Source organism: Chiloscyllium plagiosum, unplaced genomic scaffold (genome assembly GCF_037043375.1).
Source record: "Chiloscyllium plagiosum isolate Xiang-an unplaced genomic scaffold, Cpla_swu_hap1 HiC_scaffold_3, whole genome shotgun sequence".
Classification (NCBI taxonomy): domain Eukaryota; kingdom Metazoa; phylum Chordata; class Chondrichthyes; order Orectolobiformes; family Hemiscylliidae; genus Chiloscyllium; species Chiloscyllium plagiosum.
The window spans coordinates 7427010-7445921 of record NW_028270141.1 but is presented as its reverse complement, the minus strand read 5'-3'; the positions used below and the strand labels follow the sequence as shown (position 1 = coordinate 7445921).

General features: G+C 43.5%; 1 protein-coding gene across 1 annotated transcript in view; it reads left to right on the top strand.

Annotated features, from left to right (window-relative positions):
* LOC122540659 (uncharacterized) overlaps window positions 1-18912 on the top strand; it is a 102323-nt gene that overhangs the window by 27033 nt on the left and 56378 nt on the right. Inside the window, exons 3-4 of the mRNA XM_043676683.2 lie at window positions 1749-1833; window positions 5975-6148. Of these exons, the coding sequence (XP_043532618.2) occupies window positions 1749-1833; window positions 5975-6148 (259 nt within the window). The remainder of the gene's footprint in view (window positions 1-1748; window positions 1834-5974; window positions 6149-18912) is intronic.

Here is an 18912-nt window from a genome sequence, read left to right as displayed (position 1 = left end):
CTTCATACCAATACATTTTTCTGAGGAATCATTCTGCAAATATCTTGTAGCTTTCTAGCAAGACTGTAGAATGTCTACTCAATCTTACATTTTTTGACCAGATGCAAGCCATCTCTCAGCTATTGCATGGCAATATTCATTCTTAACTCCTAAAGCAGCAGGTAGTCTTGCAGCTGTTGTTTGAATGAGTTATTCAACATGTTAGTTGCTTCAGCTGAGAATCTATTCCACTTCATTGCCAAGTTTTCAATTGCTGTTTTTAAGTTCAATATTTTAATCATTTTAAATACGTATTATTAGATATGCAGCAGTGTTGAAAGTGGGTGTAAATTGAAGGATGGAATGTCACAGTTACAGAAATTTCATTGTGAAAACTTGCAGAGTAGCTCCAGGAAGACAGCTATGATAATTTACAGCATCTGCATTTTGATAGCTTGACAAAGGAAATTAGCATTAATCTACTTTTAACTTTGATATTTGGGGGTCTGTACTTAAGCCAAATTCCATACATAAAGAGCACAGAGACAATCTATTAGGAATATGTCACAGTAATTTGCAGCCCATCTGCCCTCATTACTATTTGATTTTCATTTGAAAATAACAAGCACCACCAAGTTTAATTCAGCAGCCTTTTTTGAAAATGTGTGCATGCACATGTTTGTGTCTGAAAATTCTGTGTGGAATTTTATCAGAGGTCTCGTTGTCAATACCAAAAATGGCTCTAGAGCTCGTGTGGGTGAATGACGAGACTCTGAGGGGATTTTACTGATATGGCCGATTTAAGAGGCTGTCTCTGGGCCTTCTGTGCAGCCTGCCCCTACAAATCACTGGTTCTATCAGAGGATTAGTAACTCGCAGACTTGGCAGTCTCATTGAATAGAGGTGGTCACAGCTGAAGTTGCAAAGAGAAGACAATGTTGTTTCCATTTTGAGGTGGCTTCAACAGGACAAGTGAGTTTTATTTGTGTGCTGCAGCCTGGCAGGCAGTCCCCACTTCCCGATCAATGGGGCTGAATCTCCAGTAGGGTGATGCTATGGGGTGCCTACATAAACACCGGAGTGACCATACCAGAATTACCCCTCCCTGCAGTCCACTAGAATGCCACCTTGATATATTTGGTAGTCTCCTCACACAGCGGGAAGGTTCATCTCAGTATCGAAGAAATGCTGGCATTCACATAAAGTGGCTATTAATCAGTCGATTAATTGTTGGCCACTGACCGGCCATGTGGCCTTTTCCTCCTAGAGCCTTTAGCAGTAGATTAGATTCCCTACAGTATGGAAACAGATCATTTGGCCCAACAAGTCCACACCGACCATCTGAAGAGTAACCCACCTAGACCCATTCCCCTACCCTATATTTACCCCTGACTAATGCACCTAACATTATGGGCAATTTAACATGGCCAATTCACCTAACCTGCACAACCTTTGGACTGTGGGAGAAAACTGGAGCACCCGGAGGAAACCCATGCAGACACTGGGAGAATGTGCAAACTTCACACAGGTAGTCGCCTGAGGCTGGAATCGAACCACGGTCCCAGACATTGTGAGGCAGCAGTGCTAACCACTGAGCTACCGTGCCGCCTGTGTAGTTTTGCCAATGCTCCTGCCTCCTAGCCTGTAAATGGGCTGGTGAAATCGTTTGCTCTCTCCCTTGAGTTCTCCCTCGTGCTCTAACTCTTATCATTAAGTCAAGCATTCTGCAGATTACTGGCTGCTGAAACAGTATTTCTGTTCTTTGACAGGTCAAGAAGAAAAAACAGCGCTTAGATGAGAAATCAAAGGAACAAAGTGTTTCAGGAAACAAAGAAAAAAATGTGGAAGAAGCTGGTGAGTTTGAATACCACAAGTAAGAGTGATCTTGAAATTGTAAAGTTCCAGTTAAGGGAGGAACATCTTTGGTGACATGGATAGATTTCCTTTTCCTTTGCTTTGTGAGGCAGTCGATGCAAGAAGTACTAAATTGTGAACTTAAGGAAGAGACCAGAGGGCACTGTTTTAAGTTTGAGGGAGCTGTCTTGATGATTTCCGTGGCACATGATGCCCAACACAAGCTGTGTAGAGATTATTTAAAATTAGCTCAGACTCTTAAAAAAGAAAACAAAGTAAGCAGATGCTCTCACACATATTATGAGATTAGCCTCTGTTATCAAAGACCTGGAAAAACCTTTTGGCAATAACCAGAGACATGGGGGAGGTATTTGCAGCACCACTAGATCACTTTGACCGTCACAGTTGCTGGAAATCATTCGAGGAATGAGTTTGATCATGGAAAGAAACACGAAGGGGGCTTGCTTCGAGCTTTTCTGTCACAGTAGTTGAGGCTTTAGAGATAAAGTGGAGGGGAGATGTACTCCATCTACCTGAAACTGAGAAACCTTTCAATCAGATACTGCAAAGGCAGGGAGACACAGACAGCCATTGTAGCCAGAGGTCAGTGATCTGATGTCCTATAGGGAATGAAGTACATCATTCTTGGACTACACTGTAACTCCAGAAGCACAGCAGTGTGTTTGACTCTTAACTGTCGTCTGAAATAGCCCTGTCAAGCTATGTAGTTGAAGAGCCATTTTGCGGTGGTCATTAAATGCCAATGATGCCCTTATCCCATGAATGACTAAAAAATCATCCAGAATACCTGAGCTCATTGGCATACCTCACTCTTAAAGGACAGGATGGCAAATTGCCACAAACAGCAGCCCGTAGTTGTCAGGGTACAAGCATGGCTACATACCCTCTTGCAGTGGAGGAGCTAGTCCAGGCCACTGCAGTGATGGCCAGCACTGAGGTTGTGACCTGACTGAGTCCATGTCTAAAAGTATGTAGTGATGATATGCTAAAGTCTCATTTTCCTTTGAACATTCAACTTTCTGCTGATACCACAAGCTATTCTTTGCACCCATTCTAAGCATGCACCTCTTGGTTTCCTCACCTTCCCTCACCATTGCTGTGAGATTGTCCCTTTTCTCTTTTCAGACACCCAGGGACTGCCACCTGCATTGTGTTGAAGGAACCAGGGTGTGGAAAAGAAAGAAAGCAGTGATAATGAAGAATCATAGAATCCCTGTAGTGCAGAAGGAGGCCATATGGCCACCGGGTTTGCACCGAACCTCGGAAGAGCACCCCACCTAGACCCACGCTCCAAACCCATCCCTGTAACCTCAAATGGGGTTTTTTCCATGGCTAATACTCCAAATCTGCACATCTCTGGACACTGCGGGGCAATTTTTAGCACGGCCAGCTTACCTAATCTGAACATCTTTCAACTGAGAGAGTACCTGGAGGATGCAGAAAAACACCTGAGGCTGGAATCAAATCTGGATCCCTGCCACCATGAGGCCACGGGGTGCCTGCACAAACCTGGGAGTGACCATACTGTGCAGCCCGTATCACTTTCACATTTGCAGCTGTCACACCAGATATTAGATGTACTTTAGCATAGCTTAGTACAGTTGAATCTGCACTTTGTGACACACATGACAAAAATGAGCTATACCCCATGGCAGAGGGAAGGGGCAGCACAGGTGCCAGTTCTCCAGAGTGCACAATTGCATGCCATTTCTGCTGTAAACAGTTCAGCTGAGGATGTTGGAGGAAAGGCATTCAAAAACAGGCTGATGTGTTCGCACACAGAAATATGGTGCACTAACAAGTCTGCCAGTAAACTTGACGGAACTCTCAAATAATGTGGATGAATTTGGTACTAGGCTTTGGCTGAGTTTATAACCCATTTTTTTTCCAGCTTTGTAATTGTGGGCCACCTCATTTTCACACCTAGACACAACTATGATGCAGGCTGATGTTTCGATTTCCATTGCAATGTAAGGAGAAACTATCCAAAAGCTGAGAAGTGCTGTTTGAAGCTCAGACTAAAGTCTGAATCAATGCAATTCTTGAGATTTTGTCTGCACCATTGAGCTTTATAATAGAAACATGCATAATGCTGTATGATTGGTTGGATTATTTGAATCCAAGCAATTGAGGAAACTGTTTCAAGGTACTTAAAGGTATTCGATGGAATTTTACTGAGGCAGCAGGAGTCCATATTAAGAAAAGATATTATTTTGTTGGAGGCAGTTTAGAGAAGGTTTGCTAAGATGATCCCAAGTATAAAGAGATTGTCTTATGAGCAAAGGTTAAACAAGTTGTGACTTTACCCGAGAATTTAGAATAATAAGAAGTGATGTCATTAAAATGTATAGGATTCTTAAGGGGCTTCACTGGGTAAATTCTAAGAAGACTTTTCCCCTCAAGAGAGAGTCTCGAACCAGAGACATATTCTCAGAATAAAGGGGCACCAATTTAAGACTGAGTTGAAGAAGAATTTCTTCTGAGATGTGAGCCTTTGGAACTCCTACTTTGGGGCAGAGTCCTTTTTTTTTTAAGACTGAGTTAGATAGATTCTTGATCAATAGAGGAACTAAGGACTATGGGGAAAGGGCAGGAAAGTGGTGCTACTGAGTGGTGGAACAGGCTCAAGTGGCAAAACAACTTACTCCTGTTTCTATTTTGTATGGTATTATATTCTTGCCATCAGGGTTGCAACTAGGAGTGACCTCACTTTATTGAGCAGTGAAACCTGTGACTACATTCTGTTGGACTTGCTACCCCCAAATGCTGCCAGTCTAATCAGAGACAACTCATTGCTGGAACTGTACCTTCAAGTTGAGGGCTAATTGATGACCATGTGTCCTCATAAGTGAGGTTTAGGGATCTGGGCTGATTGGGAGTTGAGTGTCACCATGGGTGGGCTACATCATCGTCACATATAGCCATTATTGCTGGGGTGGGGGAACTCCTCCATAGGCCAGAGAATGTTGCAAAAGGTGGGCATCCTATGGTTCCCATTGGGAGTTCATTGAGGTTTAAGGGGGTGGGGGGTGTCTCTAGACAATGGAAAGCTCCCACAACCACGGGTCAACAGCGAGCAGAAGTGAAAATAGGCGCTTAGTTGGTCATTTATGTGGCTCAGTGGGAGCCAGCTATATGCACCATCTGCCACCTTTCTTGCCACTGGCAAAATGAAAGTTGTGCCATTGTACCATCTTCCCAGCTACCATCCTGTCCCAAAAGGCTGGTAAAATTCAGTTGTTTTTTGAGTTAAAATCAGATGATTGCTTTGGCCCTAAACTTTGAAGATTCTAAACTCAATGTAACTTCTACAGTGGTAAAATGTTAAAGAAAAGGACCAATGTTTGAATAAAAGATATTAAATCAGTAGTCTTTTCGTGATAAGATTATAAGTGTTAATATTTCTTTTGCAGTTCAAGTGTATATAAATTATAATCAAAATTATTTGCTATATACTATTATTTACAATCTACCTGGTGTATCTTTTTGATAATATCTGCAGTATTGCTTTTTGTAGAAGGGAGAAAGACCCTCTGAAGGCAGAAAATAATTTCATTGTATAAAATAATTTGCATTTTTCCAAATAGATGCTACTGGGAACCAAATTATCATTGTTAGTTAATATGGTCTCAACATTACAGAGAAATAGGTCTGACCAGAATGGTAGTCTAAAATGTGGTAACTGAGAAAGCTAAAATAGAATAGAAAAGCCAACAAAAAGAAAACACAGTTAATGCTTACTGTAATAGTGACCAACTTCCAGTTGATTTGGATTTTCTATCTTTTTAATCACTGGCCGTGATTATAACAACAGCTTAAATTGAGCATGTTCACTTCGATGGTGTGATCTACTGTTTGCAGCAGTAGTTCCAAAAGTGTTGAACTGTTAAGTAGAATTATCACCAGAGGTAACTATTCTTGGATCAGATTCCTATTCTACTGTTATGGCGATCTTGCATGGAACAAATCTGTTATATCCAAATGGTGTTTATGTCTGTAATGCAAGCTTAATTTTGCCTGCATGACAAGATTCACTGCATATCAATATTCACTGTGTGAATTATTGAGCTGTTTCAATATTTTAGAGTGTTATACAAGTTACATTTTTATTATATTCTAGGCGACTGGGTTATGAAAATCAGTAATCGGGAGAAACGTCAGTTGAGAAAAGAGCGCCAAAAGAAGAAGTGTGACACGACAAGTTTCTTCGATCCTAATTTTCCTCTTTATTTTGATGGAAACAAAGTTGCTTCAAGATCAGCTAAGGACAGTAAAGGTTCAGATGATCAAGAAGGTATCAAAAGATGTTACCACTGGTCTTTTGTTGGCTATATAGGTTAAAATTTAAAGATGTACAAAAATCAAATCTCTTCAAAGATGCTATTAGATTTCTCTTCCAGTTATTATCCAGTTAGTAGAACATAAGGAATAAGAGCAGGAGTAGGCCATCTGACTCTTTCAGCTCCCTCTGCCATTCAGTAAGATTGTGGTTGAACTTTTTATGGCCTCAGCTCCAGTTGCCTGCCCTCTTACTATAACCCTTAATTCCTTTACTGTTCAAAAAATTATTTATCTTAGCTTTAAAAACATTGAATGAAGCCTCAACTACTGGGCACGAATTCCACAGATTAGAATCCTCTTGGTGAAGAAGTTTCTTGTCAATTTGGTCCTAAAGCTGCTCCCCCTAATTTTAAGGCTATGCCCGCTTGTCCTAGTTTTACCCGCCAGTGGAAACATCCTCTCTACTTCTTTTTTATCTCCTTCATAATTTTATATGTTTCTATAAGATCCCCCCATCATTCTTCTAAATTCCAATGAATATAATCCCAGTCTACTCGGTCTCTCCTCATAAGCCAACCCCCTCAACTCTGGAAACAACCTAGTGAACCTCCTCTGCAAATCCTGCAGTGCCAGTACATCCTTTCTTAAGTAAGGAGACCAAAACTGTATGCAGTACTCCCGGTGTGGCCTCACCAGCACCCTATACAGCTGTAACATAATCTCCCTGCATTTAAACTCAAACCCTTATTGCAATGAAGGACAAAATTCAATTTGCCTTAATTATCTGTTGCACCTGCAGACCAATGTTCTCTGATTCATACACAAGGACACCCTGGTCCCTTTACTTAGCAGTATGCTGAAATTTCTTACCATTCAAATAATAGTCCTTTTGACTGTTATTTATACCAAAATGGATGACTTCACATTTATTAACATTGTACTCCATCTGCTGGACCTTTGCCTACTCACGTAAACAATGTCCCTCTGCAAAGCTTAAGACCATAAGACATAGGAGTGGAAGTAAGGCCATTCGGCCCATCGAATCCACTCCGCCATTTAATCATGGCTGATGGGCATTTCAACTCCACCTACCTGCATTCTCCCCGTAGCCCTTAATTCCTTGTGACTCAAGAATTTATCAATCTCTGCTTTGAAGACATTTAGCGTCCCGGCGTCCACTGCACTCCGCGGCAATGAATTCCACAGGCCCACCACTCTCTGACTGAAGAAATGTCTCCGCATTTCTTTTCTGAATTGACCCCCTCTAATTCTAAAGCTGTGCCCACGAGTCCTAGTCTCCTCGCCTAACGGAAACAATTTCTTAGCGTCCACCCCTTTCAAGCTTGTATTAGCTTGTAAGTTTCTATTAGATCTCCCCTTAACCTTCTAAGCTCCAATGAGTACAATCCCAGGATCCTCAGCTGTTCCTCGTATATTAGACCTACCATTCCAGGGATCATCCGTGTGAATCTCCGCTAGACACGCTCCAGTGCCAGTATGTCCCTCCTGAGGTGTGGGGCCCAAAACTGGACACTACTCCAAATGGGGCCTAACCAGAGCTTTATAAAGTCTCAGTAGCACATCGCTGCTTTTATATTCCAACCCTCTTGAGATAAATGACAACATTGCATTCGCTTTCTTAATCACGGACTCAACCTGCATGTTTGCCTTTAGAGAATCCTCGACTAGCACTCCCAGATCCCTTTGTACTTTGGCTTTATGAATTTTCTCACTGTTTAGAAAGTAGTCCATGCTTGTATTCTTTTTTCCAAAGTGCAAGACCTCGCATTTGCTCACATTGAACTTCATCAGCCATTTCCTGGACCACTCTCACAAACTGTCTAGATCCTTCTGCAGCCTCCCCACCTCCTCAGTACTATCTGCCTGTCCACCTATCTTCGTATCATCGGCAAACTTTGCTAGAATGTCCCCAGTCCCTTCATCCAGGTCATTAATATATAACGTGAACAGCTGCGGCCCCAACACTGAACCCTGCGGGACACCGCTTGTCACCAGCTGCCATTCCGAAAAAGAACCTCTTATCCCAACTCTCTGCCTTCTGTCAGACAGCCAATCCTCTATCCATGCCAGTAGCTCACCTCGAACATCATGGGCCCTCACCTTACTCAGCAGTCTCCCGTGTGGCACCTTATCAAAGGCCTTTTGGAAGTCTAGATAGATCACATCCACTGGGTTTCCCTGGTCTAACCTACTTGTCACCTCTTCAAAGAATTCTAACAGTTTTGTCAGGCACGACCTCCCCTTACTAAATCCATGTTGACTTGTTCTAATCCAACCCTGCTCTTCCAAGAATTTAGAAACCTCATCCTTAACGATGGATTCTAGAATTTTACCAACAACCGAGGTTAGGCTAATTGGCCTATAATTTTCCATCTTTTGTCTTGATCCTTTCTTGAACAATGGGGTTACAACATCGGTCTTCCAATCATCCGGGACTTTCTCTGACTCCAGTGACTTTTGAAAGATCTCAACCAACGCCTCCGCTATTTCCTCAGCCACCTCCCTCAGAACTCTAGGATGTAGCCCATCGGGGCCAGGAGATTTATCAATTTTAAGACCTTTTAGCTTTTCTAGCACTTTCTCTTTTGTAATAGCAACCAAACTCAACTCAGCCCCCTGACTCCCTTTAATTGTTGGGATATTACTCATGTCTTCCACTGTGAAGACTGATGCAAAGTACTTATTAAGTTCTCCAGCTATTTTCTTATCTCCCATCACTAGCCTTCCAGCATCAGTTTGAAGTGGCCCAATGTCTACTTTTGCCTGTCTTTTGTTTCTTATGTATTGAAAGAAACCTTTACTATCATTTCTAATATTACTGGCTAGTCTACCTTCATATTTGATCCTTTCCTTCCTTATTTCTCTCTGTTATTCTCTGCTTGTTTTTGTAGCCTTCCCAATTTTTTGATTTCCCAGTGCTCTTGGCCACTTTATAGGATCTCTCTTTTTCTATAATACATTTCCTGACTTCCTTTGTCCGCCATGGCTGTCTAATCCCTCCCCGGATAACCTTTCTTTCCTTGGGGATGAACCTCTGTACTGTGTCCTCAATTATACCCAAAAACTCCTGCCAGTTTTGCTCGACTATCTTCCCTGCTAGGCTCTGCTTCCAGTCAATTTTCGTCAGTTGCTCTCTCATGCCCTCGTAATTACCTTTGTTTAACTGTAACACCATTACATCCGATTTTGCCTTCTCTCTTTCAAACTGTAGAATGAACTCTACCATATTATGATCGCTGCTTCTTAAGTGTTCCCTTACTTTAAGATCTTTTATAAAGTCTGGTTCATTACATAGCACTCGGTCCAAAATAGCCTGCTCTCTTGGGGGCTCCATGACCAGCTATTCCAAAAAGCCATCCTGTAAGCATTCCAAGAATTCCCTTTCTTTGGATCCAATGGCAACATTATTTACCCAGTCCACCTGCATATTGAAGTCCCCCATGATCACCGTGACCTTGCCTTTCTGACATGCCTTTTCTATTTCCCGGTACATGTTGCACCTCTGGTCCTGACCAGTGTTAGGAGATCTGTACATAACTCCTATTATGGTTTTTTTGCCTTTGTGGTTCCTCAATTCCACCCACACAGACTCCACATCATCCGACCCTATGTCATTCAGTGCCATAGACATAGTTTTGTTCTTAACTAACAAGGCCACCCTGACCCCCCTGCCCACCTCCCTGTCTTTTCGATAAGTTGTAAATCCTTGGATGTTTAACTGCCAGTCCCGAACCCCCTGCAACCACGTCTCTGTGATGCTTACCACATCATAATCATTCACGATGATCTGTGCTGTTAGTTCATCTACTTTGTTATGAATGCTACGAGCATTCAGGTAAAGTGCCTTAATGCTAACATTCTTATCATCAGAGATATTGGAAGTCATAAGATGTCCCAAGTTATTCTTCCTTTTTGTTGCATTCCTAATCTGACTCAAGGTTAAATCCACCTGCATACATGCTATCCTCCTGCTTATCTTTCCATTTAACTCCATACTCCCTGTCACTTTCACTTCCCCCCCCCCCCCCAACTCAGAAGTTTAAAGTCCTACTGACCACCTTATTTATCCTCTTCGCTAGAACATTGGTACCAGATCGGTTCAGGTGGAGACCGTCCCAACGGCACGGTGGCACAGTGGTTAGCACTGCTGCCTCACAGCGCCAGAGACCCAGGTTCAACTCCCACCTCAGGCGACTGATTGTGTGGAATTTGCACGTTCTCCCCGTGTCTGCGTGGGTTTCCTCTGGGTGCACCGGTTTCCTCCCACAGTCCAAAGATGTGCAGGTCAGGTGAATTGCCATGCTAAATTGTCCGTAGTGTTAGGTAAGGGGTAAATGTAGGGGTAGGGGTGGGTTGCGCTTCGGCGGGGCGGTGTGGACTTGTTGGGCCGAAGGGCCTGTTTCCACACTGTAATGTAATCTAATCTAAAATGGTACAGATCCCCCCGGTTCCAAAACTGATGCCAATGCCCCATGAAATGGAATCCCTCTTTCCCACACCAATCCCTTAGCCACGTGTTTACTTCCCAGTTCACAGTTCTCTGCACACTTTGCTCTTACCATTTATCTTAGCCTCATCCGCAAACTTTGACACACTACTTGTGGCCCCCAACTTCAAATCATCAATGTAATTTGTGAATAATTGCAGTCCCAATAATTATCCCTGAGGCGCACCACTAGTCACTAATCACTAACTAGAAAAGGACTCGTTTATCCCCACTCTTTGCTTCCTGTTAGTTAACCAATCCTCTATCCATGCAAAACATTACCCGTAACACCATGCATCTTTATCTTATGCAGTAGCCTTTTGTGCGGCACCTTGTCGAATGCCTTATGGCAGTAAACTGCTCATTTAAATATTTTTACCAGTTAAGCCCAGGAGCTAGTACTGGTTTACGATCCAACCCGTTCACATTGAAGCAACCACAAAACCATTATGTTTTGAGAATATTCTGAATATTCCTAAAAATTTTCTTCAAACTGTTTCAACTTCTATATTTTTAAATCTGTATATTTGACTAACATAACAGTAATCTTTTTAAATGTATTAGATCTTTAGTTGAAATCAAATTATTTATGGCAGAGTTGGTTTTGTAAGGCTGATAATTGCTAATCTAATTATTTTATACTTGTTCTATTGAGTAGATTGGGGTTTTTCCAGTCATCCTTCAGCAGAATGGTGGTTATGCTGTATCGTCAGGTCAATAGATCTGCTGAATTTACAGTGGATAATGAAGAAACCCATACTGAAATTCAATCTCTTAATAGTATTTAACCTGCTCATGTAACCTTTCCTTTGAACATTTATTTTTACTACTTCTGTAGCTTCTAAATCCAACTTAATGCTGCGATATCAGCTCACTCCTCCCCACGCATCTTTTAATAATATATAAATTTGCAAGGTGCATATTGAGGAATTTCATTTCGCTCCAGCTAAAAATGGAAAGATGAAAGGATTATTTTCAATCCCACTTCACCTCATAAACTCTGTACCTTTTTAAGAGTTTGTGAATTCTTCATCATTGAGTATTTTTAAGATTGGGATAGATAGTTTTGATCTCTCAGGAAATTGAAGAATATGTGGAGTGAATGGGAAAGTAGAGTTGAGCTAGAAAGTCAGCCAGTCATATTGAATGACAGAGTAAGGTTGAGGGACCATATATCTGGTCTAAGCCTTCTTTGATTCACAAACAGGATGGGGGCATCATTGACTGGCCCAGCATTTATTACCCATCCATAATTGCCCTTGAAAACATAGTGATGAGCTGCAATCTTGAACTGCTGCAGTTCATTTGGCGTAATTATACCCACAATGCTGTGAGGGAGGGACTTCCAGGATTTTGACCCCGAGACTGATAGAATGAAAATACATTTCCAAGTCAGGATGTGTGGTTATAGAGTTAGGTTGTTATACTGATACTAGGTACTGGTACCATTGCCAGTAATTCTTTAACCCCCCGAAAATCACAATGTCAGGCTCAATATGTTGGATAACAATCCAAGCTTCCAATCCCACATATTCTTGATCACAGATTGTCAACTTTAGCTTCTAACATTATGACCTTCACCTGAAAATAAATCTCACTTGCTCACATTGACTGTGAATCCCATTGGTTTGAATCCTTCATCACTTAAGTATTAAATTTATATGTATGTTTTAGAATCCCTTCATTGTTTTGCTGTTTACTATGTCTGCAGCTTCATACAGCCCAAATTCCCTGTTAATTAACGAATTGACGATACATTAACAACAAGTCTATTCCCCTTGATCAGTGTGATTGTGCAGTCCCTTTCCTTCAGTCATCTGTGTAGCCATTCAGCTTTTCCGAGCGACATGCTCTACCTGCAAATGCCTTTTTAAGACCCTTCCTAAAACTCTTTGTCCTTAACTCATCTTATTTTGTTCTTTGGGAATTGGGTGTTCTTGACTAAGCCAGCATTTGTTTCCCATCTGTAATTGCCTACCATCTGACTGGTTCACTAGTCTATTGCAGAGCGAAGTTAAGGATGAACCACGCTGCTTGAATCTGTATCACATGTAGGTAAGGAGCAGATCAAGTACAGAAGGCAGATTTCCTTCTCTAAAGGGAATTTGGTGAACCAGATAGGATTTTGCGGTAGTTTCGTATCTATTATGACACAGGGTAAACCCCTCTGCTAATTTAAACCAGCAACACAGAAAAGGTTCACCCCATGCTGTAATCTGTTAAAATTCGAGAGGCAAAGAACTATCCCAAAAGTCACTATTTAAAGTAAAAATTAACAACTTTATCTGGTACACTTCGGCCCATTTCTCCTCTGCACTAACCTGCTGTAGTCTCCATTTCCATCTTAGGATTCTATCTTTCAGATAATAACCCTCAGGAATATTCTCTGCCTCCTTTTCGGAGTACGCATTCACAATATATTTTTTATCATCTTGTCTTGCTGCTGCAAGAGCAAAAGTTTACAGTGTGATGTAACTGAAATTATATATTGAAAAAGACCTGGATTGTTTGTTAAGTCTCTCATCTTTTAGAATGGGAATGTTGGTTTTAGTTGCAATACACTAAACCTTTGCTATAAATTCTGTGTCCTCCGATCTTATACTCCACAACCACCTGACAAAGGAATTGCGTTCCAAAAGCTAGTGCTTCCAGATAAACCTGTTGGACTATAATCTGGTGATGTGATTTTTACCTTTGTACACCCCAGTCCAACACCGGCACCTCCAAATCAAAATTATAACTATTTGTCCTTCTCCACTTGTTCTTTTTGAGTAAACTTCACTCACAGAGGTGAATGTTTTTATAGAGATCAAGTACTAACTCCACACCCAGCCCCTGCCTTGGCTGTGCACTGTCCTGCAGTTCCTTGGCTCTTCTTGGGATTTCCTTTACTACATTCACTAATGTCACTGGCTTAGCTTCTTTTGCCACAACTTTTCCCACAGTGCCTTTCTTTAACAACCAGCACTGTGACTTTACGTGTCCCACTTTACCACAGTGGAAACTCCTGAGGCCTTTCACCTCCTTTCTATCCTCTTGGGCTTCTTTTTTAACCTGTGGTAAACTGGAGGACACAAATCTAGATTAGATTAGATTACTTTACAGTGTGGAAACAGGCCCTTCAGCCCAACAAGTCCACACTGACCTGCCGAAGCGCAACCCACCCATACCCCTACATTTACCCCTTACCTAACACTACGGACAATTTAGCATGGCCAATTCACCTGACCTGCACATCTTTGGACTGTGGGAGGAAACCGGAGCACCCGGAGGAAACCCACGCAGACACGGGGAGAATGTGCAAACTCCACACAGTCAGTTGCCTGAGGCGGGAATTGAACCTGGGTCTCTGGCGCTGTGAGGCAGCAGTGCTAACCACTGAGCCACCGTGCCGCCCACAACTCTTACCAATGTCCTCTACTCTTTGTTTCATAATGTAGGATCTCCCCTTCTCCCAACTTCTATTCCTCACAGGATGAAATTCTGGCTGGAAACTTGTCTTATCCATGAATGTGTATTCATCTGCTAACTCTGCTGACCTTTTCACTTCCTGAACTTTCTGTTCTTCCGCGTAAATTCTTATCATCTCTGGAAGTGAGTTTTTAAACTTCTCCAGCAGAATAATCTCCAGACCTAACCCCGCCCCCACACTCAGCTCCAGCCCCACACCAGGTCCTAGCTCCCAGCCCTGCCGTGTTTTCACCATCCCTCCAGACCTACCCCTCTCTGAGGATGAAAGATCAGTCCTCAGCAGAGGCCTCACCTTCATTCCCCTACGCTCCCGGATTGATGAATTCAACACGCGGCGTGACGTCGAACAATTCTTCCGCCGCCTTCGCCTCCGCGCCTACTTCTTTAACCAAGACTCCCGCCCACCCTCTGACGACCCCTTCTCCCGCCTCCAACACACCCCATCCACCTGGACACCCCGTGCTGGCCTCCTACCTGCCCTGGACCTCTGCATAGCCAACTGCCGCCGCGATATTAACTGCCACCTGAACTCCCCCACCCCTCACACCCACTCCAACCTCTCACCCTCGGAACGCGCAGCCCTCCACTCACTCCGTTGCAACCCCAACCTCACTATCAAACCAGCAGATAAGGGAGGCGCGGTAGTAGTTTGGCGCACCGACCTCTACACCGCTGAGGCCAAACGCCAGCTCGCAGATACCTCCTCCTACTGCCCCCTTGACCATGACCCCACCCCCCACCACCAAACCATCATCTCCCAGACCGTCCATAACCTCATCACCTCGGGGGATCTCCCATCCACCGCCTCCAACCTCATAGTCCCACAACCCCGCACCTCCCGCTTCTACCTCCTGCCCAAAATCCACAAACCTGACTGTCCCGGCCGACCCATTGTCTCAGCCTGCTCCTGCCCCACCGAACTCATCTCCGCATACCTTGACACCGTCCTGTCCCCCTTAGTCCAAGAACTCCCCACCTACGTTCGGGACACCACCCATGCCCTCCATCTGCTCCATGATTTTCGCTTCCCCGGTCCCCAACGCCTTATTTTCACCATGGACATGCAGTCCCTGTACACCTCCATCCCCCATCACGAAGGACTCAAAGCCCTCCGCTTCTTTCTTTCCCGCCGTACCGACCAGTACCCTTCCACAGACACCCTCCTTCGACTGACTGAACTGGTCCTCACCCTGAACAACTTCTCTTTCCAATCCTCCCACTTCCTCCAAACGAAAGGAGTAGCCATGGGCCCCAGCTATGCCTGTCTCTTCGTAGGATATGTGGAACAATCCATCTTCCGCAACTACACTGGCCCCACCCCCCACCTTTTCCTCCGCTACATCGATGACTGTATCGGCGCCGCCTCGTGCTCCCACGAGGAGGTTGAACAGTTCATCCACTTCACCAACACCTTCCACCCCGACCTCAAATTCACCTGGACAGTCTCAGATTCCTCCCTCCCCTTCCTCGACCTTTCTATTTCTATCTCAGGCGACCGAATCAACACGGACATCTACTACAAACCAACCGACTCCCACAGCTACCTGGACTACACCTCCTCCCATCCTGCCCCCTGTAAAAACGCCATCCCATTCTCCCAATTCCTTCGACTCCGCCGCATCTGCTCCCAGGAGGACCAGTTCCAAAAACGCACATCCCAGATGGCCTCCTTCTTCAAGGACCGCAATTTCCCCCCCGACGTGGTCGACGACGCCCTCCACCGCATCTCTTCCACTTCCCGATCCTCCGCCCTTGAACCCCGCCCCTCCAACCGCCACCAGGACAGAACCCCACTGGTCCTCACCTACCACCCCACTAACCTCCATGTACAGCGCATCATCCGCCGCCATTTCCGCCACCTCCAAACGGACCCCACCACCAAGGATATATTTCCCTCCCCTCCCCTATCAGCATTCCGTAAAGACCACTCTCTCCGTGACTCCCTCGTCAGATCCACACCCCCCACCAACCCAACCTCCACTCTCGGCACCTTCCCTGCAACCGCAGGAGGTGCAAGACTTGCGCCCACACCTCCCCCCTCACCTCCCTCCAAGGCCCCAAAGGAAACTTCCATATCCGCCACAGATTCACATGTACCTCCACACATATCATCTATTGCATCCTTTGCACCCGATGTGGCCTCCTCTATATTGGGGAGACGGGCCGCCTACATGCGGAGCGTTTCAGGGAACACCTCTGGGACACCCGGACCAACCAACCCAACCACCCTGGAGCTCAACATTTCAATTCCCCCTCCCACTCCACCAAGGATATGCAGGTCTTTGGACTCCTCCATCGTCAGACCACAGCGAAACGACGGTTGGAGGAAGAACGCCTCATCTTCCGGCTAGGAACCCTCCAACCACAAGGGATGAACTCGGATTTCACCAGTTTCCTCATTTTCCCCTCCCCCCAGCCTGTCTCAGTCAAATCCATCAAATTCAGCACCGCCTTCCTAACCTGCAATCTTCTTCCCGACCTCTCCGCCCCCACCCCAGTCTGACCTATCACCCTCACCTTGACCTCTTTCCACCTATCACATTTCCGACGCCCCTCCCCCAAGTCCCTCCTCCCTATCTTTTATCTTAGCCTGCTGGACCAACTTTCCTCATTCCTGAAGAAGGGCTAATGCCCGAAACGTCGATTCTCCTGTTCCCTAGATGCTGCCTGACCTGCTGCGCTTTTCCAGCAACACATTTCCATCTCTGATCTCCTGCATCTGCAGACCTCACTTTCTCCTCTAATCTTTCTAAGAGCCTCAAAGATCCTAACTATCTTTAAAGCATGCATCCATTTATCAAAATTACTATGTTTAATTCTTTCAAGCTCAAAATAAATCTGACCTGATTCCTCCTTTACATTTCTGAAGCGTTGTCTATACACTTCTGGTACCAATTCATAAGCACTTAAAATAGCCTATTTAACCTCTTCATAATCTCTTGAACCCTCGTCTGACTGTGGCAAATACCTCACTGGCTCTACCTACCAGTTTAGTCGGAATTAGCATTACCCATAAATCCTCAGACCACTCCATCTGCCTAGCCAATTTTTCAAATGATACAAAGAAGGCTTCAACATCTTTCTTATCAAAATGTGGCAGAGTTTTAACATATTTGTATATATCACTACATTCTCTTTTAATCTCCATCCTGTTATCTTGACTTTGCTGACTAAGTTGCAACTTCTCAAGTTCAAATTCTCTCTTTTTGCTCAGCGAAGAACCTTCTCTGTCTTTTTCCCTCTCTCTCTCTTCTCTCTCCCTTTGTTTATCTTCTAACTCCATTTTCCTCAATTGTAATTTAAGTTTTTCTACCTCTACTGCACTTGTCTATTTCTCTGACACAATTAAGTGTTTGAGTAATTCCCTTACAATTTCACCTGTATTTTGCCCTTGGTTAAACCCAATTCTAACTTCTTTGTTAATTCTAAAAGTATGGCCTTTTTCTTTCCTTCTAAACATTTTTGGCAAATTTGAGAATCATCTTCAAATCCCAGAATCTCGTTAGCAATTTTAAGAGCCATTTCTCTCACTTTTAATTTAACTAACCACAAATAAACAAGTTGTCTCACCGACATTTTATTTAAAGATCTAGGACACTAAGCTGCAACTGCTTAAATCTACTGGGCTTTTTCATACCCCAAATCTATTCATATCTCGGACTGGATCTGTCTAAACCTGTTCAAATCCTGAATCTGAGACCCAAACTGTTCAGACCCGAGATGAACCACCAAACTGTTGCAACACGACGTAAACCCCTCTGCTAACACAGAAAAGATTCACCCTGTTCTGTCATCTGTTAAAATTTGAGAGGCAAAGAACTATCCCAAAAATCACTATTTAATGTAAAATTAACAACTTTTTAAAAGTCTAACAGAGAATAATTAACTAACAACTATTTACAACTCCTTTCTCTAAACCTATCTTTTACTTTCTCCTCTACAATACTGGTCCGATAAAGATCCCAATTACGATTTACAAAAAAAAAGTCACGTTTCAAAACCAGTCAGCTTTGACGAGTGTCCTCTGTAGATTTTCCTCTGTCTTCTTTTCTTCTTAGGGATTCTGCTTCACAGGTCATTGATAGATAAAGGGTACCTTTAAGAGAGCAAATCTTTCTATAAGCAGTCTCTCTAGTTATTGGTGCTCGCTACTCTTTGCCACTCTGGGTAACTGTCCTAAACATCGGATCATTTCATTGGTTTACTGTTGCCAAAACATTATTTTTCAAATTAGTTTGGATTTTGATAACCTGGGGTATAAATTAAACTGATTGTCGAAATTCAAATTTGTTTTTGCATCCTGGCAACACAGCTCTTAGCTGTTTTGACCAAATGTTACATTGTTACCTTGTTCAGAACATTTTGTGCTCGCCAGAAAGTTCAGCTCCCTTAAAGATACAGAATACCCACAACTTCATTAAGGTGACCCTGATTCTGAGATTAGCTTTCAATTCCAGATTTTATTAGTTGAATTTAAATTCCAAGTTTCTAGGTCCCAGGTGCATTACTCTTTCCTCTGGATTTTAGTCCAGTGATATTACTATTATGTCAGCACGTTCCTCTGACTTGCTGAAATACTCTGGAATGTTCCTCTACATTAAAAGGTATATAAGTACAAATTCAGCAAATGCAGGACACTGATTTCACAATAAAATATACTTCTGATGGCAAAGTGAGGGTGTTAAGAGAGCTAGAGTTCAGCCTTGGAGTTTTGGTAACATCTATCTGCCTGAAATAACCTTGTCGGACACAGATACTATAATTAGTACAGCGCCAACCAGACGTAAAATGGAACATTC